The following is a 24,248-nucleotide window of genomic DNA, read 5'->3' as shown; positions in this document are numbered from 1 at the left end:
ACTCCGAGCCTTCCTGTTTCTAGCCTTGTGCCTTAACCACTAAAGCTTACTGACATAAGCATAGCAAATATAATGAATAACTGATATGAGTTAAAAGGTGTAACTCCAATCCCCAATATATATGCCAGATGTGGTTATTCAAAACAATACTTGATATCTTCTATGTAACTGTAAGTGAGATTATCTGAATTTTTTTCTCTTTTCAGAACAAAGGTCTTTCCATAAATGCCTGTCAGGTTAGAATACTGACACTTTCTGTAGTTGATTGAAATCATAGCACATAAGTTTTTCTTGACTGTAAATGGCAAGTAGCCTGCTTTTAATTAAAATGCTTCACACAAGCTTGTTTGCTGCATAAATTTGGAAAAATTAAAACAGATACTGTTAGAGGGGATCATATTATTTGTATGTTTCTTTATTCTAACAGTCCTAGGGAGTATCATAACCATAAAATGACTACTACCGTATTTGATTTAGTACTCTGGATCTGTCAAGGTCATAATAGTATCTATAAATATATTGATTTTAAATTCCACATTTTTCATCATTGATTTCACTGTTATTTCTGACTTTAGTAGCAAATGATCAGTAGATGACATCTAAATTGAAAAAAATATTTCAGAAAAGGCAGTGGCAAGGTATTTCCAAGAAAGTGTTCTTAATTTTCCCATAAAAGTCACCAAGAGGTGAGTTAACCTGGAAGTTGACTTCCTTTTAAAACAAACAAACTAACTAACTAACTAACTAACTAACAAACAAACGCAGTATTTAATATAGAAGACAAAGATTTTCTCCACATCAGAAAACAATCTTTGTAACTAAATTCCTCATTCTTTAAAATCTTATAGCACATTTTAAAATCATTCCACAGTTTAGTCTTTTGTTATGTCTTCTTAAAGTAAAATATCTAAAGTACAAAATCTGAATTCTATGTGGATATTGCTTAATTGCAATTTTAGGATTGATTTGCCAACTTCTTTTTTGGATACTGTTGCAACTTTCTAGCACTTTGCTTCAGTCTGTTTCTCCTATGCAACATGTGTTTTACTCTTTCACAATATACATCCTTAGTCAAAGGAAGACACTTTTTTTCAATATTCTACTTCTATCATTTTTTTTTCAAAACTTTTTTCAAATAATTTTCATATGAAGGCATATCAAAACAAAATGTTTCAGTTGCACAGAGAATTATCTTCCAGTTGGTATATGTCCCTACCACAGAAACTAGACTTCACAGTGCAAGCGATAATCATTCCTTCCTCAAAGTTTGCTGCTGTTTCCAATTTCCTGATTAGGGAAGCTGTTTTTTTCCGCTCAATCCTTTCCTTTGCCTTTAGTTTCTGTTAAAGTGCAGTATTACAAGCAAACTCTGCCTACAGCCTGGAGTTCGATCCTGATGGGGCTCAAGGTTGACTCCAGCCTTCTATCCTTCCAAGGTTGGTAAAATTAGGACCCAAGTTGTTGGGGGAAATATGCAAATAATTCTTTTACATCGTAAATTTTTTTTTAAATTTGATTTATATGCCGCCCTTCTCCGAAGACTCAGGGCGGCTTACAATGTGCTCAACAATAGCCTTCATCCTTTTGTATATTTATACAAAGTCAGCTTATTGCCCCCACAAACTGGGTCCTCATTTCACCTACCTTAGAAAGGATGGAAGGCTGAGTCAACCTTGAGCCTTGGCGAGATTCGAACCCTGCAGTAATTGCAGGCAGCTGGTCTTAATAACCAGCTTAATAACAGGGTGCCTTAAACCCCTGTACTACCAAGGCTCTAAATCACCTAGAGAGTTCTATAAAACACTCTCTGGTGGTGTGGTGTGGTATATAAATCTAAATGCTATTGCTATTCTAACAGACACTTGCAAGTTTATTAGTGAAGCTCTTCATGGAGTGAAGATACTATAAGTAATAAGGAAATCATAGATCATAGAATCATTGAAACATAGGGCTGGAAGAAACCTTGGAGTTCTTCTAATTCAACTACTTGCCCAAGGCAGAAGGATTGCATCCAGGAGAAATGGCAGTCCAATCTTTTCTTGAAAACCTCCAGCAATGAAGCAGCCACAATTCCAGGGGGCAAACTATGCCACTGATTCATTGTTCTTAAAGAAATTTCTTCTTAATTTCAGATTGAATTGCTCTATAAGCTTTCACCCATTGCTTCTTGTCCTGCCCTGAAACGCTTTGGAGATTAAGTCAAGCTTGTCTTCTTTGTGATAGCCCCTCAACTTTTGGAAGAAATGATTATGTTATTCTTAAGCCTTCTTTTCATTAGGCTAGACATACCTAGTTGCCTTAATCCTTCACCATACCATTTAGCCAGCACTCCCCTTATCATCTTTGTTGCTCTTCCCTGCACTCTTTCTAGGGTCTCAGCATCCTTTTTGTATCATGGTGACCAGAATGGATGAAGCATTCCATGTGTGGCCTCACTAATGTGGTATAAAGTAGTACTGTCACTTCTCATGATCTTGATGCTATCCCTCCACTGAGGCAGCCCAGGATTGTATTAGCTTTTTTGGTAGCATACTGCTTGCTGATACTTAAGTGATTGTCCACTAGGACACCTAGATCCCTTGTAGGGTTACAATTGTTGAGCCAGGTACCACCTATTCTATAACTATGCATTTGGTTTTTCACTTATTTGTACAGCATATGTTTTATATAGTAGTCACATGATTAATTTATTCATACCTGGGAATCCTGATGATGTTCACATTATGTTGCAACAGAAATACGGATGACATTTTCTGAAAAAAATGTTCATCCTCACTACACCTTTCCAAACAACATGGAATCCCTTTTAAGCATGACATTTTCACATAATTTTCTATGTTCTTTGCAGTAAGAGGGGCAATGTTATACATTTCCTCATTTAACTGCATCCATATTGAATTGTACAATATTCCAATTAAATGGGCTTTTGTATTTCTTCAGTTTCAATACATGTAGGGAGAATAATTTTAAAATTAGGACATTTGGCTCTTTATCCCTTTATTCCTTTCCAGAGAATTGTAGAAATAAATGGCAAGGAATGGAATCCCAGGCATGATTCTAGATTACTGACACTTTTTTTATTCATAATGATTGTGGATCTGAGAATTGTAGCAAAATGCCACCAATTACATTTTAAAAACCTTAAACCACATACTAAATTCTGAAGTCTCAGAATTTGAGAAAAATGTGACAAAAAGTAATATTTTTGATCAAATAACTTTAGCACAAACGTTCTATGGTACATGTTTATTACATTTATAGACGACCTTTTTAAATTAAATAAAGTATATCTCTTTTGGATCTCACAATAACTTATCAAGTTGATTGAGCTGAGGTATAGTTTGTCATGGAAGGATATATCATTGCCTTAATGGCCAAGAAATCAGTAAACATGAATTTTCTAAAAGAAACTTTCTGGCCAATGTATCACACTAGTTCTAAGAAAAAATTACCAAAACTACAGTATGGGAGAGGGAAGGAATATGACTTGCTAAACTTTAATATACTGCTCAGTAAAAATAATAAGATTAGAAGATGAAAAGAAAAAATGATGACAAAATGATTATTTTACCAGTTCAATATTTTAAATTCAAATTTTCCTTTGGAATAAATTTTCCTTTTGAAAAAACCATTTATTGGTTACATCTAACATATTTTGAAATGTTTTAGCTTATTAAGATGAACATATCTAGAAATATCTAGTAATTTCTCAGTTAGAAAAATGTTTAAACAGTAATTAGGAAGGATTATGGAAATGACCCTTCTTTTTGGATCTGTTTAGATGCAGATCGATTGCCTCATTGGATCTCTTACCTTTATTAGACAGTATCTAAGTGTTTATATCAAAATGGCATATTTCAGCATTTAATGGACACCTATAATGTTGGGCAGGAGTAATGATTAATAGAGAAGAGAAAGTGAGTTAGGTTGTGGTGAGGCAGGGGCACTTGTAATGTAGATGAACTTGTGGAATGAGGGAAAGGGGTGCTGCCTCGGAAACAATTGGACAAGAGAGGCAGAACAGTCAGAGAAAGAAATTTAGGAAAGAAACCTGCTCTAATGCATCAAGATGTTAAAAGTGGTGGCAGGAAGTTTGTACTTTCAGATTTGCAAGATTGGTGTCAGCTCTCCCAGGTAAACCAGACAGGAAATATGACTAGATGAGTTAGTTCAACTTTATTATGAGGCTACATTAATGGAAACGTGCAAATCTGAAAGTACAAACTTCCTGTCACCATTTTTAACTGCTCGATCCATTAGGAGGAGTCCTTCCTAAGCTTCTTTCTCTGACCATTATGGCACTGGTCTCTCTTGTCTGATTGTTTCCTAGGCAGCAACTCTTCCCCTTGTTCCTCAAGGTCATCCACACATTTTATTACAGCACCTCACTAAATTCCTCTACTACATAATAGCTGAATTACTATGAGGTTACACAAAGGATATGGGAGAAAGGAAAGGAAGTGTGATTTAATGTACTGTTGATCAGATTTGGCTAATAAAATGTAGAGAAAACAAATTTAAACTGGTCAAGAGGAAATATGAAATTTACCTTTGTTAAAGTTATTTTAATTCTGGCATGTTAACAAAATAAAGAATACAGGAGAATTGTTATAGATAAGCAGGATTGCTTGATTAGCTGCAAGACAATGTTTTCCAGCTTCCTTTAGTATCTACCAAGGCATCTATCTTGAATTGTGATTAATATGTAAATATTACCAAACTGTAATTAGCATACTGGTTTTTTAAAATGCTCAAGGTTGATTGGCAATGCTAGTAAAATATGGTCTAACCAAAAGAGCCTATCTCTCCAAAAGATACTTTTAATAATAAAACAATTCCATGTATAAATCCTAAAATGTGACTCAGACATTAATTACTCTGGACTGTTTTTTTTAAAAAAAAAAAAACAGTAGAAGAAGCAAAAGAAGCAAAGCAAGACAAACAAAACAAAAACAAACAAGCCTGCAGCCCATCTCTGATATAATATATCAGCAATGAGAGTTAGGAGTTCTGTGTGGAAGATGCTGTCTCCTTTGCTCTGTCTTAACTTCCTTTTTTTAGTCCATCCCACTCCACCCTTCCCCACCCTCTCACTCGCCCATCTGCCCCCACACTTTTCTGTCTCTTTCCTGATTTGGCTGCTTAGGGACAGTCAGGTAATGGAGAAGAAATTGAAAGGGAAAATACAGGGAAAATGTAAATGAAAAGAAGTTATTATAACTGTTATAATGAAGTGCCTTTCATTTAAATATAAGAATGTAACGCTGAAATGAACTTGTGATCCTGAAATGCATTTTTAATGAGTTTCCTTTTTATTTTGCTGCTTCAGTGGCATATTTTAAAGACCCTTTGAAAAAAGCCACATTAAAAAAACCCACCAAATGCCACAACATGCAAAATTGGATATTGGTTTATTCCAAAACTGCTGATCAGGAAGAGTGGCTCTTCAACACAAAATGTTGCAGTCACTTTATTTAAATGAGTTTGAATTTGCATTGTGATGTGCCATTCTGATTTAGAAAAAAAATTAGATTTTCAGATCAAATTGACCCAGCCAGTGAAGCATTAAGGAACTGGCAGGTTTAGTCTGAAAGGCTCATGTTATATCAAACCTGCAGCTGGTGGAAGTCACAGAGCGCCAGTTGGAAAACAACTTTCTCACTGAAATCATCCTCCTATTACCTTGTAAGAGTTTTGTTCTCACGTATTTTTCCCTCTCATTCTCCCTGTAGGCGAACGCCCCTTCCAGTGTAATCAGTGTGGGGCATCCTTTACTCAAAAGGGCAACCTTCTCCGCCACATAAAGTTACACTCCGGCGAAAAGCCCTTCAAGTGCCACTTGTGTAACTATGCTTGCCGTCGTAGAGATGCTCTTACGGGCCATCTGAGGACCCATTCCGGTAGGTTCCATGGTAGAAAATTCTAGAAAGATTTTGCTTGCTACTTGGCCAAACCAAATTATATCTACAAAATAATTTGAGACTAATGCTAATTTAGTTCAGGTTTCTTCTAACCTCAACTGAAACCAAGGGCCTAGACATTTGGTTAGTTGCATTTCAGTTAAATTTTCAGATAGACTTGCACAGAACAGAACAGAATAACAGACTTGGAAAAGAATATTTCCTATCAGTTTGTATGCAGACTAGCAGCCTGTATATTTTTTTTTCTCATGATCTTTTGCATATCTATGAGATCACAAGAGTTGTCAAGCATATAAAACAAACTATATATTTTATTCAGAACTATTTATTATTTTTAATAAATGCTTGACCATGTATTAGCACTGTAAAATAAATAAATCATAAATTTGCAAAGGCCATCCATAGATGAGCCCAACTGAAAATATAATTATAAGGTATAGGTTGTTCCTTATATTCTTATATATAGGAACAACGTGCCTCCAGAAGTTGTGGGTGCTCCAACACTAAAAGTTTTTAAGACAAAATTAGCCAACCATTAGTCTGATATGGTATAGGGTCTCCTGCTTGAGTAAGGGGTTGGACTAGAAGACCTCCAAAGTCTCTTCCAACTCTGTTATGCTGTTATTCATTTGGGGGAACATGGGTTTATTTGATAACTAAAAAAACCCATCCTAGATAGATCTGTTTTATAAAGATAGAAGCAATACTGGACAAAATTAGCAGCTAAAATTTATTCACTATTAGATATAAGCATTTAATATTACCTGCATAAAATGCAGCTTTGAGCCTTGGCATTTAAACAGTTTTCAACTCAAAATTTCCTGTTTTAGCTTTTCTTGTAGAAAAAATGCAAAATAACTTTTTAAAATGATTTTAAAAATCAGGCAGGTTTTATTCATTTTTAAATTTATTTGTATTAAACTCAAACCTTCAAACCAGAGTTGAGCAAATTCTAATTTGACAATTTTTTCCTCTTATTAGTGGCACTTTCCCCCCAGATATTTTGAGTCGATAGGCCTGTTTTCATTACAACATGACCGAATTAAATGTCCCAAAAATTGCAGTAAAAATTATCCTTTGCATTCTTCAGGATGGCTGTTGAGTCTGGCTGTTTGTACATATTTGATTCACATTATCTGGACTATATTATCCCAGATCTCTTTGAGTTTCTACAATAAATTCCATTTCCCCCTGCAGTTGGCAAACCTCATAAATGTGGATATTGTGGTCGGAGTTATAAGCAGCGAAGCTCTTTGGAAGAACATAAGGAGCGCTGCCACAACTATTTACAAACCATGAATCTTTCAGGTGGCCTCTATCCGGGTAAGAATACAAAGCAAAAGGCAAGATTAGCTTCATAATAAGATGCAATTATAAGGCCCAACTCTATGAGTAGTCCAGTGCTCTCTTGGAGCACTAACATTTTTAGGCACTGCAGAAAGCATTGAAAAGTTCAGGGTGGAAGGGATTGACCGAATTCCAAAGGCAAAGAGATTGAATGTGAGAAATAGTTATTGCCTCATGTCTGGTTACTATTTCTCAGTTGAGCAAGTGATTCCCTCCTGTTTTTCTTTGCCTTATCTTTGAATGGCTACTTTTCTGTTGCCTATTTTCTTTCCCTTGCTTACTTTCAAACAGCTACACCTTTTCGGAGAATTTTGTAGATGATTTTACTGTCAAGGCAACAAGAAGCTTTTTCATCTTTCTGTTTGCAGGTCCAATAGCATGGTCATCTATCTTCTCTGCCTTTCTCAATCAGCATTTCTCCTTTCCCCACCACTGGTTCCAATACCAATAGCTCTTTCAATATCAGATGCATGAAGTGAAATATGAAGTAGGCATATCTGGGAAACTTTCAAACATGAGATCCAATTCTTTTATCTTCCAAGAAAAAAAAAGTTCTTTGAGATGGAAATTATTTTAGAAGAAACATTCTTTCTCCTGTTTCAGCACTTGTTAATCAACCATTTCAGTGATTGTATATTATAAGGTACAAACACACACACATACACAAATGAATGCAGACATTCATTTGAAAGGAAGGGGACAATTCATGCTTATTCTATCTTTGTTGAATGCAATATGGACATGCATTAATGTGCATAGAGAAACAGATGAAAACCAGTTTCTTAAACTTGAGATAATTGTGGGTTATGAGCACTTCAGTTGCATATTAATTGTATATCGGAATGTATTAGATATGTGTGATATACAAGTCTTCTTATACACTTTTTTAAAAAGCACACATTCATTTTGCATTTAAAGCTAGAAGGCCCCCAAGGCTATTGCACATTTTCTGTAGACATTCTTTGGATTACTGGAAACACAATACCCAGCATTGCCATCAAACACTATGTGGCAAGTAAGGTTCTTTCAGGAAAAGATACAAATTGTGTTGAGTCCCTGTAACAAAACTATATAAAGCATTTTTGAAATACCTACAGTATTACTGTGTATGATGAAAAAGAATTAAAATTGTTTTGATTCTGTCAATGCATTTTAACTATTTGCTTGCTTATCATTATATTTCTGCTAACAAATTATATGACTCATGGCAGACTACAATAAAAGTTATCAAATCTCAAAAAACCCCAAATAAATAAAGAAGTAAATAGCAATTCACAAAGCAGAAGTAGCTCAATGAAAATAATATCATTCCCAACTGTATCAACTACTTCAGTTATCAGCACCATAAAAATGGGTAGTGTTCAGAGTCCTGCAGTTTTCACTTTGTAACATAATGCCAAAGCCTCTGCTAACTTAGTTTTCAGGTAGGCTGACCCATCATGTAGGAGTCACTAAGACCCCTTCAGTCAAGAAATAGATGATCAGCTCAGTTGAGATATATAATAGCACAGGATATGATGGTTGTATCAGGTGGAAGTCCTGAAGATATTTCTGCAGATTATCACATCAGTAGGTTATGTTGCTTTAGGCCTCATTTGCAGATGCCACATTTAATGTTTTTTGGACAATAGCAATAGCACTTATATACTGCTTCATAGTGCTTTAGAGCCCACTCTAAGTAGTTCAGAGAGTCAGCATACTGCCCCCAACAATTTCATTTTACCAACTTCAGAAGGATGCAAGGCTGAGTCAACCTGGAACCAGAATTGAACTCTTGCAGTGAGTTAGCCAGCAGTACTGCATTCTAACCACTGTGCCACCAAGGCTCTTTGTTTGTATAGCTGTCATATTTTCAGATAATCTAAAATTAATGTCTGTCAAAGTAATGCTGGAAAGCAGTTAGGATGCTTCTGACAGTTGATGTTGTGAGACCTTTCCATTTTTGCTAAGTGGGGAACATTTAAATACAGAAAATTAATTTTCACAAAGAGTTACTTTTGTTTCTAAATTGTAGTGAGCATCTATGAGACTGTGTGCTAAACTATTTATTTCAAAAACTATATATATATATATATATATATATATATATATATATATATATATATGTATGTATATATATGTATATATGTATATATGGAGTGTATTGTGACCAATCAAAATAATCCCAAACATGCAGGTATTTGAACTCACCATATCTATTAATTGGTCTATTAATTTTTCACAACAGGAAAAAACCAGACAAAATTGGGCTACATTTTTTTCACACAAATTTGTACTTCTAACTCAGTATAGATGATTGGAAATACTTTGTAGAGATCCAATAATAAAGTGATTGCACAAAACGTTTGAAAATAATTTGGAATCAGTTGACGTAAGTCCCACCTTTAAAAAGCTCAATGGAATGAACAGTGATTCAGGACAATCCTTTAATAGACAGCCAGTGATTTACAACCAAGTAGAACGTAGAAAACATTTAGGTGTTGGGATGATGCAAAGACATTATTTTGCACAAGAACAATGGATTTCAACACAGAACAGGAAATATGGGTGGTAGAGTAGAAGTAGTATTTGAATGCCACCAGGTAACCATAGTAAGAATAATGGATTGTCTAAACTGCAGTAAGTACTGTATCTCCTTTGCAAATATACAAAACAAATGGTTTGTATTAAAGAAACAAAAAATGAACTTCTGTTTCTCTTCTGGAATAACACTATGGACAGCTGCTTTACAATAAAACAGCAACTTGAAGGATCAGAAACTGTTTTGGGAGAGGAACAGAATTCCCTCCCACAGTGAAAGGGGGAAGTAGAAAATTATTAAAGATCATTGCTTCATTTAATTTATATTGAGTCTTCCTATTGATCTTCACTTCAAACTCAAACCTGGAGTTTCATAAGCCACCTCTAGCATACTCTAGCGAAAAGACAAGGAAGCTGTAGAATAACATCTCTAGAATTATGCTACAACTTCCTCATTTCTTAGGAACATAGCTAGAGAAAAATAAATATTTTTCATAGCAAAGTGAGGTGATCTTCCTTAATGAGGTTCTGCATTAGAATTCAATGAAATATTTTTCTCTGTTTCTCCAGGAGAAATGCTCAGTAAGGCCTCTTAGTTAAAGAGAAAACATCTATTTCGCTTGATTATTAGGTAGGACTTGTTACTCCCTCCTGGAGCCTGAGAGAGAAGAAACAGGGAGTTATCACATTTCCTTCCTCCATACTTTTGCTCTACGCCTGTCTTTTATATGATGTTTTTTAATAGCAGCTGTGCCCACTCACAAAGTCACTGGTTACCACTCTCACAAACTATGCTGCACTTTTGTTACTTGGATTTGCTTTTCAGAGAAGGGCTTTGTTTTAAAAAGTAGATGGGACAAAGAAATGGATGAAACCAGAAGGAAAAAGTAAATCTAAGCTGAACTGAATCTTAATTCAAATTAAATTAGGAATTATTCATATAATTATGTCCATATATTTAATACATTTCATATTCTCTTGCATTAAAAATGACAATGGATACTTGGATTTTGCATCTCTGTGTTAGAGAATTTAGTTATCCGATACCCCAAACTACCTTTCTTTTTGTTGCTGCTCAGCTTTAGAGCCTGACTGCCAGCAGAGTTTCAGAAAAAAATGGAAATAAGTGTGCCTTAAAACATCTGGTGTCCTTTAACACTTTTTTTCTAGTCATGAAAGAGGAAACCAGCCAAAGTGAAATGGCTGAAGACCTGTGTAAGATGGGATCAGAGCGCTCCCTTATGCTGGACAGACTAGCAAGTAACGTCGCCAAACGTAAGAGTTCTCTGCCTCAGAAATTTGTTGGTAAGAACTAAATGTTGCTCCCTCTTTTTCCTGGTTGGATTCTTTAGTTTTAATTGTATTGCTGTAAAACAATAGAAAGAGCAAAACAATTAACCAAAAATGTGGATTTCAAACTCCTCTTAGTAGTGGTCAAGTAAAAAAATATACAAAGATTTTGGATCAGTAAAATAGCACTGACATGATTGAAAGTGTCCAGAAAGTGTTTTGCCTCTGCCACTGATTTGACCTATGAGGGAAGCAAACAGTATGAACATAAAAATAGCTTGTTTATTTATTTATTTATAAAATTTATACGCCACCCATCTTGTATCCATCGACTCTGAGTGACTTGCAACATAAAAAATCTGGTAAAAAACATTAACTATCTTAGAGAAAAGATGGCAAAGAAGGGTGCTGGACACATGGGAGGGAGGTGGCGTTGAACTTGATTAACCAACCACCTCCAGTATGAAGCTTCGCACATAGGGAAAGATATGTAAGATGGGAAAATGATATCTGTACTTGGGGGGAATCTCTGCAATGCAAAAACTCTGCACATCGTCATCCTTAGCAATTGACCTAATCTGACATGGAATCAATTATTTACCAAGATTGAATCTATGTCTTTTCAAATAGAACAACTCCCACCTGCCTTGGCAACTGGTTTTGACTGAAGTTAATTCAACACCTTGAAGAGTCATGGATTCACCATTCCTAAAATTGTACTTCTGAGAAATTTGTAGTATTCTGTCTCTCTGAGAATACTAGAATAATTGAATGAGAAGTAAGGCCTTCTGACTTGGGCAAAAACATGTTTTCTGCTTTGATAGTTTTCTCCTATGTCTCCTATAATCTCCCCTTTTTTTAATGGAAGTCCAGTATGGGCTTTAGTTTAAAGTAACTCTACTGGTCCAGTGCTTATTCTGATTGATTCAACATTATCTTATCTCAACTAAAAGGAGAAAATTAATTAATAGCAATACATGAGGTATTGAGAAAATTCAGCTTTTGCAACCATATCTACTGATTATATCTAAAGTTTACCAACATAAATGTCTTGATTTTTATAATGTTGCATAGAAATGGAATGAACAATACCTATTGTGTTTAGTACACAGGATATTCATCCATATGCAGAATTTTTACTAACATTTGAAAATTGTTCACCCAGTTCACTATACCTAGCTTCATATCAGTGCTTCTGAAACAGCATGAAAACTATATAAAATTCATCAGTATAATGTTAACTTAATCCCACTTCAGTAGTAATTCAGATACACAACCAAAATGATCTCATAAAACTCTTAGTCTTGCAGCGCATAATTAGTAATAAGAGCATTACTAATTTCTGAAGAGAATGATATTGCCAGAAACATAAGCTTGGCATTCAGGAGATGTGACAATAGTGTTCCCTATTTCTGCCCAGAAACTTTTGTAATAAAGGCAGCCTCATCAGATGATCTTACATTGTAGATAAAAAATACTCACATACTTTCTTAAGTTCAGAAACATTATCTAAATAAAATGCCATGCATTTTTCCAGAATATTAAATCTATAAATATGGAACAAACAGGGATGTTCAATAACTTTGAGAAGAACACTTTTGGTTATGGATTAGTCCTGGCATGGGACTAGAGGAAGATGCAATTTTTATGCTGTCACTTCCTTATTGTCATAATAAGAAATCTTGCCAGCTATGAAGACTTAGAAGAGTAGTGTTTCCTGTCAGTTATTTACAGTGTGGTGTAAGAAGATAACAATAATGACAGCAAGAATTTAAGTAAGACCTAGATGTAGGCCCTAAAAATATGAAGGTTTTATCAAAATGACATCAAGTAACTCAGATGTTTAGTAGCACAATTCTGTTTTGGCCACAAAAAAGAATCTCTTTTCCCATTGGGTGATAATTCTGACAGCTCACAGATATGGTGCACTGTGTGAAGGCCCACACTCCAAAGGATCAGGTTTTGTCTCCTAATAGGAGGAATTAAAAAAAATTCAAAGGCACCTACATTATTCAGGGAGGGAGGGAGGGAGGGAGGGAGGGAGGGAGGGAGGAAGGAAGGAAGGAAGGAAGGAAGGAAGGAAGGAAGGAAGGAAGGAAGGAAGGAAGGAAGGAAGGAAGGAAGGAAGGCAGGCTTCAAATGATGATTTATAATAATCAAATAAAATAATAGTCACAAACATATCAGAAAATTGACAAGTTCAACTGAATTCCAAACAGAGATTCTGCTAAAATATATTAGAAATATTTCATTTTAGAATCTTTGCCTTTGTGCACACCTTCTCAACTTACTATCTTTGTGTGCAGATTATTCATATTTTCCCAGTGTCATTATCAGCTCTTATTGATCAGGCCTGATGTTTTGAAAAATATTTCAAAACCAAGCCTAACTCTGATATACTTTGGATTGCAGGTGAGAAGTGTATATCTGATATTCCCTATGATGCAACCACCAATTATGAAAAGGAGAATGATATGATGCAAACCCATGTCATTGACCAAGCTATTAATAATGCCATCAATTATCTAGGGGCAGAATCTTTGCGCCCTTTGGTGCAGACACCCCCTGGTGGCTCAGAAGGAGTGTCTGTCATCAGTCCAATGTATCAGCTTCACAAACCCCTTGGAGACAACCATGCTCGCGCCAATCATGCAGCTCAGGACAGTGCAGTGGAAAACTTACTGTTACTTTCTAAAACCAAGTCCATCTCTTCAGAAAGGGACCCTTCACCCAGCAACAGCGGCCAAGACTCCACCGATACCGAGAGCAATAATGAAGAACGTAGTGGTTTAATATACCTTACCAACCACATAGTGCCTCATGCACGGAATGGCCTCTCCATAAAAGAAGAACACAGGCAGTATGATGTCCTAAGAGGAAGCAATGACAGCTCCCAAGATGCTTTCAAAGTAATCAATGGCAATGGGGAGCAAGTAAAAGTCTACAGATGTGAACACTGTAGAATTCTTTTTCTAGACCATGTAATGTATACCATCCACATGGGTTGTCATGGGTTCCGCAATCCTTTTGAGTGTAATATGTGTGGCTATCACAGCCAGGATAGGTATGAGTTTTCTTCCCACATAACTCGAGGGGAACACCGCTTCCACATGAATTAAAACTTTTGCAGTACTTAGTATTTGGAGATACATGAATAGCAGCCATAAAGAAAAAGAAAAAACACGACCAGGATAGTAGTCAATAAAAATATACATCAGAAAGCTGGGCTGCCAGAAATGAGCTCTTCTTGTAGCATGCATACATGAGACAGTTTTATATTGATAATAGTGGTTTTTGCAAATGTAGGTAACCAAAAATGTTAGTGTAGTAAACAGAAATTTTTAGTTAAGTGAAAGAACCTTTTTCTCGCTAGCAAGTGCACTCCCACTGCCCCCACCTCCCATTTAAGGCTGTTAATTGTGCACACTCATCTCTGGCTGAAATGTAGAAAGATAAAATTAGCACATTTTTATGCAGATGTTTTGAAAATACACTTTTTACACCATAATTTTTTGTAATAATTTGGTGGTTCCTTAAATCAACAATCTAGACTTAGAACAGGTTAAAACCACTCATTTTTCTGCCTACCCTTTGTCTCAACAGAAACAATTTTTTTTTTTTGTAACCAATGCTCCAATCCCATGATTTAGTTAATGGAAGCAGAGTATGGCCAGAAGAATTTAAAGTTGTGTTGCTCTGAAAATAAAGCACCAATACTATTATGTTAATTGTAGATATCATTTTCATGAGTTATTCAAAGAAAAATCTACTTGCACCAATTAATTTGTGAAAGCATGAAGTGCTTTGCCCAAATGCAGATCTGTTAAGTAAAAATATCTTCAAGGACCAATCATTTAGTTTTAGTACAACTACAAACTGATCTTAAACCAATTCAGTGTAAATCAATTGCAAAGTCTGACTGGTGAAATATAAAAGAAAGCCTATTGTATAGTTTGAAACAATTACATATATGCTGTATTTTTATCTGTTCTTGCCTTATGGCAGAGCAGTATTCTGTTTCTCATGCAATTGAGTTTATAAAACAACTTGGAATCCTGACAAGGGACATAACAATGTTTTTTCTTCTTCTTAAAAACACATCATCATCACTTCTGCAACTTTTAGGCATAGAAGAAGGGAGAACATTTTATTAGGGCTATTGTGTGAAATTTCATGTTCACTTTGTTAAATATTGATGCTGGTAGCTTTTAGTCTTATTAGTTGAGGATCAATATTGATAAATAACATATAACAAACTATACATATTCAGTGTAGCCTGGTTTCATTTGATTCAGTTGCATAAGGCTGTTCATGCATATTCAAAATTTTTATGTAAAACATGCCCAATTAGGATAACACCTTTTTTATAGATCAATTTGGCACATTATTGATAAGTGGTCCATTTTATTCCTGATTGTAAAACTGATGATAAAGTCTCCACCAATACACTTTTTTGTTGTTTTGTGGTTTTAATGCTTCATCGGTTAGAAAATAGGAAAAGCTACAATGTTGAGATTATTTGAAGGAGATATTCTTTTGAAAAACTCAGTACAGAGGTACCTTGATACTCATCCTTAATTGGTTCCAGGAGGTGCAACAAGCATTAAAAAGATGAGGATCAAACAAATTATGTGACTTATCATGACATTTTGTTTTGGCCAGGAAGGACTTCTTATCTGTTCCTTTTTCCCATGTCAGTGACCTACTCAGCATGGCTGACTTCCTGTCTGCCCTCTGCAGCTGTCTCCCACTTCATTTTGCAGCAATTTTTCCGACTTTATGTTTTCTTTCTGCTGCTATCCCCCACTTTGCAGTGTGATGATCACCAACAAATGATGAATATCGGAACAACATTTTCTCATCAAAATGCGTCAAGTATCAATTCAATGAGTTTTAAGGCAGTCAAGTACTGAGGTACCACTGCACTATCAAGTTAAATCCTACCTGCAAACTCCATACTTTGTTCAGTTTGCACTTAAAGTGCATTTTTATTTTTATAATAGTTTTGTCTCTGTTCTTCAAGTTTACCAATTTTATATGCATCCATTTGATAACAGTGAAAGATTGTTCATATGTTATATAATTCAAGTTTGTCATGGGATATATGTTGAATAGGGAGTCACAACCACTTCAGGTACACTTTGATGCACTTCAATGACACATTTTTACCAAACATTTGTTATACTCTACACATTTTTAGTAAACATTTTAAAATAAGGAAGCATACACCTAAAGGTATTGCCCCTTCTAATTGGCCTCTTCTATATCTGGTTTTTAAATTTGTAATTTCTAAGAGTGGCTTTCACTGCTGAGCCTTCATTTCGATTCATCATTTTTCATAAGCACAAGCTGCCCACTACATTGCACACACTGATTTTTTCCCAAATGCATAGACTGATCTATGTTCACCTTCCTTGGCATTTGAGGCTTAGCTCCATTCACTGAACAAAATGGTCAACTTGTAGGTGAACATCAGTGCGATGATTAGGTAATCCTAAACAATTTTCTGTAGTCCACAAGACATAAGTATATTTAAAATTAATATACTTTGTCTTTGAATAGGTGTCAACTATTGTATGATCAGAGTTTATGGTGTTTCTTGTTCTAGTTTTTTCTTTTTAATATTGAAAGCAAATATACTTTAGGGAGGGATAATATTAGTGATCTACACTGTACTGACAATCGTTGGAATTGTCATATTTGCCACACTGCTGTTCAAAATAAGTCTTGTTTTGTTTGAAAATAAATGACGGCTTTTATTTTTATGTATAGTTTGATAAAATGATACTAATTTCTTTTGACAGGATGCCTCACTTCTGTAAATAGCAACTGATCAATGCTTTTGAGAGTTTACACTTCAGCTTTATTTTGGCACTTGCTTTTAAACTTGTATTACACACATTTTTGCTATAGTTTTATACTGTACTCCTAATAACTTTTTTTTGACCTATGTATTTAAAACACAATGAAGTGAATTTCATAAAAACTGTAACCTTTTGTCTGAAGGCAAAGATTAATCATTTAGAAATACAGAATATTTCTTCTAAGGAATAGAAAGTATAGCATGATAAGCAGTTTTCAGATTCTGGCTAAGTTGTATACATGTAACTGTGTTGAGGGAGGGAAGAAAGGGGAAATTACAAAGAAAAGGTAGCAATTTGTAAAGCAATTTGTAAAGACCCCAAGGGTCTTTTAATGCCAGAGAAGTATTGCAGTTTCTATAAGTAGTTAGAAGAATTAAACTGTTATTTTTGGCATATTTCTAAAATTTAATGGGCACTGCTACAAAATGCCCATTGAAGGAGGAGTCTTACAGAATAACTATCAACAAAAAGTAGTAAAAGGACTAATACAGCTTTTTGTAATTAAAACAGTGTTATTTAAAATGCAGTGTGGAACTACAGTTTAACTGTTGAACTGTTTTGACCAGAAATCAAAATTACTCCTGTTCAACACAGATCCCACAGCATTCATCCTTACCCTTTTACTGCTTTTTGTTGCAATAAGATTCATTATCATCTATTTTTTGTTTTATTAAGAACCGTTTCCTCTTAATTTAAGAAGAAAGAGGTAGGTCTTTGGTTATTCGGGTCTTCTCCCACGTAAAATTGGAAGTGTCTTGGCGACGTTTGGCAAATTTGCTCCTGGAAGCACGAAGCCGAGAACACCAGCCTGAAGATGACGAATGAGACTTCGTCGAAACGTCACCAAGACACCCCCAATTTTACGTGGGAGAAGACCCGAATAACCAAAGACCTACATACAAACACCCGCGAAAACCTGAGAAAACATATATATATGTATGTATGTATGTATGTATGTATGTATGTATGTGTGTGTGTGTGTGTGTGTGTGTGTGTATATATATATATATATATATATATATATATATATATATATATATATATTACTCATGCCTTGCAAGAAAATGTTAATTGACATTTGAACTAATTTAAAGATAAACTAATGAGTTGCTCATCAGTTTCCTGTTTTGATTTCATGAAGCAATATAAGGGATTACATTCACGTAGAAAGCTAGTAATTAAAAATATAGTGGAGCTAAGAAGTCACTATTGCCTTTTGGTAAATCAATAGGAGACAAGAAGCCTAATAATCAAATAATACATTTAAAAGAAACAAGTGCACTAAATAATATGTTTGCAATAGTATCTAGGCGCTATACTTTGTAAATCTGAGTGAAAAAGGCAACAGTTTACATAAAGCATGAGGAATTTGGGATTTCAAATGCTACTGAATTAATATTTTCAGCAGGCCTTAGCTAATGATGAAAGATACTGAAACTAAAAATTTCATATCTATCTCCAGACTTCTTGCTTATAGGCAATTTTGAATATTCACACCTGATGTTGGAGCTTTGGTTCAGGTTAAGGATTTAGCTGATTTCTCATGCAGCTTTTGCATAAATTATCTGATGATAAGGATGCCTATACTGATAGTCATGACTAAAATCATGACCAAGTATGTCATGGAACTGTTCTAACATATCCTAAGTCAACACATATAGATGGCTCTATGACCTTTTTTCCAGATCTAAGCAAGAAGAGGGTAAAGTAGATGATCTAACATTTAGACTTATTATCATTCTTAAATCACTATCAGTTTAGGTGTAGATTTTCAGTTATTTCCTGCTTTATCAGGATAGGAAGAAATTAAAATAGACTCCATGGAGCAAATGGAACCTAACAATTTATATTATGCCTGGACAAATTATTGCTTTTCTCACTATTTATGCCAACATATCTGTCCTTATCCTGGCAGAAGTGTCTTACTCATTCATACCCAAATGGAGCCCTTAGAACAATCATATGGATTTATAGTCTGTGATACAGATGGATCAACTTGTGGAAAATTAGGTAGATTTTATACCTAAAGATTATTCTGTAGCTAAAGACAACTGCATTAGCTATCACCTTTTCAGATCAGGAAAGGCTTGGTATTTCTCACATTTTCTCACTGGATTACTAGAATGTGTTATAGTTCTATTTCCTTTAAAAACATCTCAAAAACTTCATTTAACCTTCAAATACTAATGGATACTGGCCCAAAAAATTATGGAACATAAATTCTTTGCCAGTTAATTGTCAGTTGCTGTTAAGTCCAACATTAGAATCCTGGTGCTTATTTTTGAAATCCTGAATTTGAGATCAAAGTGCTTTACAGCATATTTTATTCCATAGGCATCTGAACTTTGGTCATCTTTAAAGACCTTCTACAGATCCCACTATCAAATCTGTCTGATCTTGATGAATATAAATCATCAGGATCTTACTGATTACATCCTAGAATTCTGAAAGAGCTGGCAGAGGTTATCTCAGAACCATTGTATCGTTCCTTTCAAAAATTGTGGACCACTGGGGAACTACCAGAGGATTGGAAACGAGTTTATGTGGTTCCCTTTTTTTAAAAAAACGGGGGGAAACAGACCCAGAAAACTATAGACCAATCAACCTAATATCAATACCTGGAAAGATACTGGAAAAGATAATCAAAAAACAGATCTGCATACATGTAGAAACAAATAAAGTTATAACTAAAAGCCAGCACAGATTTCAGATCATGCCAAACCAATTTTATTTCATTCTTTGACAAATTAGTAGACCAACAAAATGCTGTGGGACGTAGTATACTTAGATTTCAGTAAAACATTCATCGAAGTAGATCATAAACTACTTCTTGGTAAACTAGAAAAATGTGGGATAGACAGCATCACCTGTCTATCCCGCATGGATTTGTAACTGGTGAAAAATCTGTACTCAACGAGTAGTCCTTAATGGCACTGCATCTACATGGAAGGAAGGAAGCAGTGAGGTACCACAAGGTTCCATCTTAGGCGCAGCACTCCTCAATATCTAGAAGATATTGGATTGGGTTAGGGTTTGGGTTGTATAAACAGAGGCATAGAATCAAAATCATGTGAATTATTAGTACCGCTTTATAAAGACTTTGAGAGATCACATCTGGAATACTGCTTCTACTTTTGTCATCACATTACAAAAAAGACTAGAAAAAGTGCAGAGAAAAGCAGCTAAATGATTAAAGAGACTGGAGATATGAAGAACAATTGCAGGATTTGGGTTTGGCTAGTCTAGAGAAAAGAAGGACTGGGGGGACATGATAGCAGTATTCCAGTATTTGAGGGGCTGACACAAAGAAGATGGGTTCAACTTATTTTCCAAAGCACCAAAGGGCTGGACAAGAAACAATGGATGGAAACTAATCGAGAAGCAACCTAGAATTAAGGAGAAACTTTATAACAGTGAGAATAATTAACCAGTGGAGCAAGCCTTCAGAATTTGTAGCTGCTTCATCATTGGAGGTTTTTAAGAAGAGACAGGAGAACCATTTGTTTGAAATAGTACAGGGTCTCTTGCTTGTGGAGGGAGTTGGACTAGAAGACCTCCAAGCTTTATTCTGAATTGGAAAAAAAAATTGAAAAAATTAAGAGACGCAAATGGCGACAGGATAGATTTTAGTTTTGGGATACATCTTTTGAAATGCTGTCTCCAGGGAGGCATTCCTAGCACCTATAATATTTGGTGTATTATTGGGCTAAGAAATATATCACAAGTATTTCAATAATATTGTAGCCATCTATATAAGGCTGAAATTAATCCTACTTATTGATTTCAGAAGTCTGCATTGTATTGAAGTGATAGCAGTTATCTGTTTAATCTATTTTCCTTAGCATTATTAATTATTGTATTGTTTAATAGTTTGTTTACAGTTTGGCTGGCACTCAGCATGTGGTCCTAATGGAACCATAAGAAGAGAAGCATACAGTGAGATCCTCAAGGTTCTTGAGTGCTCTTCAACTTCATAAATGACCTAGATGAAGGGATTGAAGGGGCACTCATCAAATTTGTGTATAACAAATCTAGGGGGAATTGCTAATGCTTTGGACTCAAGATTCAAAAGTCCTTTCTACTTAAATGGCAAAGCAGGATATAAATATGTATCAGTGTTATAGAATCAGTCTCCAAAAGAATCCACAGTCATGAATTCTTTGGGGACAGATGCTATGGGACTTTCTCATTTTGATATCCTCGATTTAAAAATGTAGTTATGTTCCAGTATGAATACTTCACAGATTCAGCTTGAAGTAGTACAGTTTCAACATACTTCATTACTTGTGATTTTTTTTTCACTCTAATTTTGGAACATTCAAGAACAAAATTAATTCAGCTTCATAGTCTGTTTGATTGTATTACTTTGCAATTTGGCACAATCCTATCTCTAACCATCCTGCTTATTTGATCAGAGAAATGATGCCTTTCTCTCTTCCTGCACCCTATATAGTTGTAAGTCTCTATGTTTCAACTGCCCACTCTTTGTGTAAAGCTTTTCCAAAACTCTGCTCTTCACAAAGCTGTTAACTACTATATTGGTTATGTAAATCATTAGAAATTCCAAATGCACAATTTTAGCAAGATGCATTGTATTAAAAACCTAAAGATCATAGAAGCAACAATTAATATCACATGGCAGAGCTTGCTGAAATATTATTCCCAGGAGCCCTTGCCAAAATTATCAGATTTCTGGAAATTATCAGTTTATAGTTAGACATAAATTTTCTCACATCCACATTGTTTAATGTCTAAATTATTGACTTTTAACATTCCTAAATATTGTTCATGCCTGCTCCTTTCAAATCTTTACTTAGCTGTTGTTCACTTAAAGATTCAGTTAAAACCTAATGGCTACGTGCAACAGCATAACATACTGAACACATATTGCTAGTTTCTTGTGTGAACACAGTCTTTGTTCTTCAATATAATTGTACAAATAAAGATTGTTTGTTCTTTATTATTCGCTGCCATTCAATTCTAGGCATGTTGTGAGAACACATCATTTGACCTTCAATGCCAATAATTATGCAAATAAAGATTGCTTGTTTGTTTATTTTTCACTGCACTTCATTCTAGGCAAATTCTGGGCATCTCACCGTATAAAATAAGACTAATACAGCAAAACGAATATAAATACAATAAGAGAAATAAGCAAAATGGCAGATCCAGATACTTATTTCAGAATATATGTAATGAAGATGTCTAACAAGGGGGATCCACCCACCCTACTTGGACTTGGGAGGGGAGACTTGTTTTTAAGGCCTCCCAGAATGCCCTGGGAGGTTGAGGTAGGAGACACACACCATATAATTGCTTAATTCAGAAAGCAAGCTATGCATATTATGTGAGCGTCTTTCAACATGGATGACCTGTCCCTTCAGGATTAATTTACTGTCCATAACTAGAGCCAAACTGAGTAAGAATTATCTATGATCATCCCATAAATTTTTGAAACAATTCTTTGAAGTATATCAGGTAAGGTCATATATTTTGTATATCTTAATAATTTTTATCAAACTGTTATAAACATACAAATGAAATCACTGAACTAAGAGAAATACTTCTTTTTATGTTCTCACTCCATGGAATAACTATAAGTTATAGGAAGTTTCCTAGCTTTTATCTGGCCCCACCAGATGTAAGGATCGTGTACAGCAGAAGCCAGCTGCCATGTCCTCCCTGCTACAAATCATAAACCAACGCCTTCCTGTCCCTTGGGAGAGAGAAAAAATAAGGTTCTGGTTTGTAAGAAGTTCAGAAAAAAAAATCTACACCTTGCAGTAGATAGCAGGCCTCAGGCTGGCTGGGTGAGGAAGTTAATCAGTGTAGTGCAGGCTGTTTGGGATGAGGCCCAACAGATGGTTACTCTCTAAAATGGTAAAACGGGAAGCAGATGTGGCCACTGCTTCTCCGCATGCATAACTGGGAACCAGCCAGTTGGGGAGAAAATTTGCATAACAGGGATAATTTGGTATCAAAACTACCGCCTTGAAATTATCTGCATGGATCTGAGCGCAGTCAACTGTTTTTCACTTCTTGTTTCCTACTGAGTTTGGTCAGATTGAATTTCTCAACTTCTTTACCTATAACTAATTAATTCAGAGATTATCACACATGTGAATATAAACTGCCCTAAGGCAAATGTTTCAATTTGAGGAAAATGCAGATAAAGTTCAGCAATCTTAAGAACAAATGATGTGCAAGATTCCAAGTTTGCAAGGAATCTATGCCAGGCAAGTTGGCTAGAAAGCTAAGAGGGAAAAAAAGAAGATGGATGGAAAATATGGTTGAGAAGGTTTAAGCCAGACCTCCAACAGGTTAGCTTTTTAGTTATCTTTATATTTGGTAAAAAGAAAGCTAGGATGGAAATGTTGCATTAATTAAAAGGGCATATTGAGATATTGGTATTACTTACTATGTTACAATATCAACTTTTTAACTGAGCCAAATGATGCGCCCACAATGAAAGAATATTTTTATAGGGCAGAGCAAGTGTTGTGGTCTTTTTCTGATGTTCCTGGCACACACTCAAAAATAAGCTGCAATTTAAATACTATTTACCATAAGTTTTAGATACAGAACATAGTATATTAGGGTTCCCAGGGTCGTTGGGAGTCTTCTAATCCAACCCCCTGTTCTAGCAGGAGACCTTATATCATTCTGAACAAATAATTCTTCAATCTCTTTTTAAAAACCTCCAGCGATGATGTACCCACAACTTCTGGAGGCAAGCTATTCCACCCATTGATTGTTCTTATTGTCAGGAAATTTTACCTTAGTTTTAGGTTCAATCTCTCTTTAATTATCTTCTACTCGTTGCTTCTTGTTCTGCCCTCAAATGGTTTGGAGTATAGATGCCCTTTTCTCTGTGAGAGCCTTCAAGTTCTGGAAGACAGTTATCATATCACCTATTACATCCCCATATCAACATTTTTACAGTTTTCCATTTTCCTTCCTCCTTCCTCTCTGTCTCCTGCAGTGCTTCACTACACTGCAGCAAACACTTTGGTCTTCTTGTATCATAATACAAGTTTGGATCATCCAAAACAATTTGTATGATAGCTATAGCACTTAGATTTATATACTGCTTCACAGTGCTTTACAGCCTTCTCTAAGCTGTTTACAAAGTCAGCATATTGCCCCCAACAATTTGGGACCTCATTTTACCCACCTTGGAAGGATGGAAGGCTGAGTCAACCTTGAGCCGGTGTGAATCGAACCCCTAATGTCTGTAATTATTAATTATGTCTGTAATTAATTAATTAATTACAGACATAATTAATGATATAGTTATTACAGAATT

At 35.2% G+C, this 24,248-nt stretch overlaps 1 protein-coding gene across 8 annotated transcripts in view; it reads left to right on the top strand.

Annotated features, from left to right (window-relative positions):
* Positions 1–15,526, top strand: part of IKZF1 (IKAROS family zinc finger 1) — an 80,043-nt gene extending 64,517 nt beyond the window's left edge. For 5 of the 8 annotated variants that reach the window (XM_087892358.1, XM_034416417.2, XM_087892354.1 and 2 more), the window contains 4 exons: positions 5,733–5,900; positions 7,119–7,244; positions 10,959–11,093; positions 13,491–14,304. In XM_087892358.1, the coding sequence (XP_087748484.1) occupies positions 5,733–5,900; positions 7,119–7,244; positions 10,959–11,093; positions 13,491–14,197 (1,136 nt within the window). In that variant the 3' untranslated portion in view covers positions 14,198–14,304. Of the gene's footprint in view, positions 1–5,732; positions 5,901–7,118; positions 7,245–10,958; positions 11,094–13,490 lie in introns of all 8 variants that reach the window. The other 3 variants (XM_087892356.1, XM_087892353.1, XM_087892357.1) reach the window with 3 other exon arrangements.
* The last annotated feature ends 8,722 nt before the right edge of the window (positions 15,527–24,248 follow it).

This window comes from Pantherophis guttatus, chromosome 4, assembly GCF_059756535.1.
Source record: "Pantherophis guttatus breed Tessera chromosome 4, ASM5975653v1, whole genome shotgun sequence".
Classification (NCBI taxonomy): Eukaryota; Metazoa; Chordata; class Lepidosauria; order Squamata; family Colubridae; genus Pantherophis; species Pantherophis guttatus.
The sequence above is the reverse complement of the archived record's forward strand: the minus strand, read 5'-3'. Positions and strand labels throughout refer to the sequence as shown.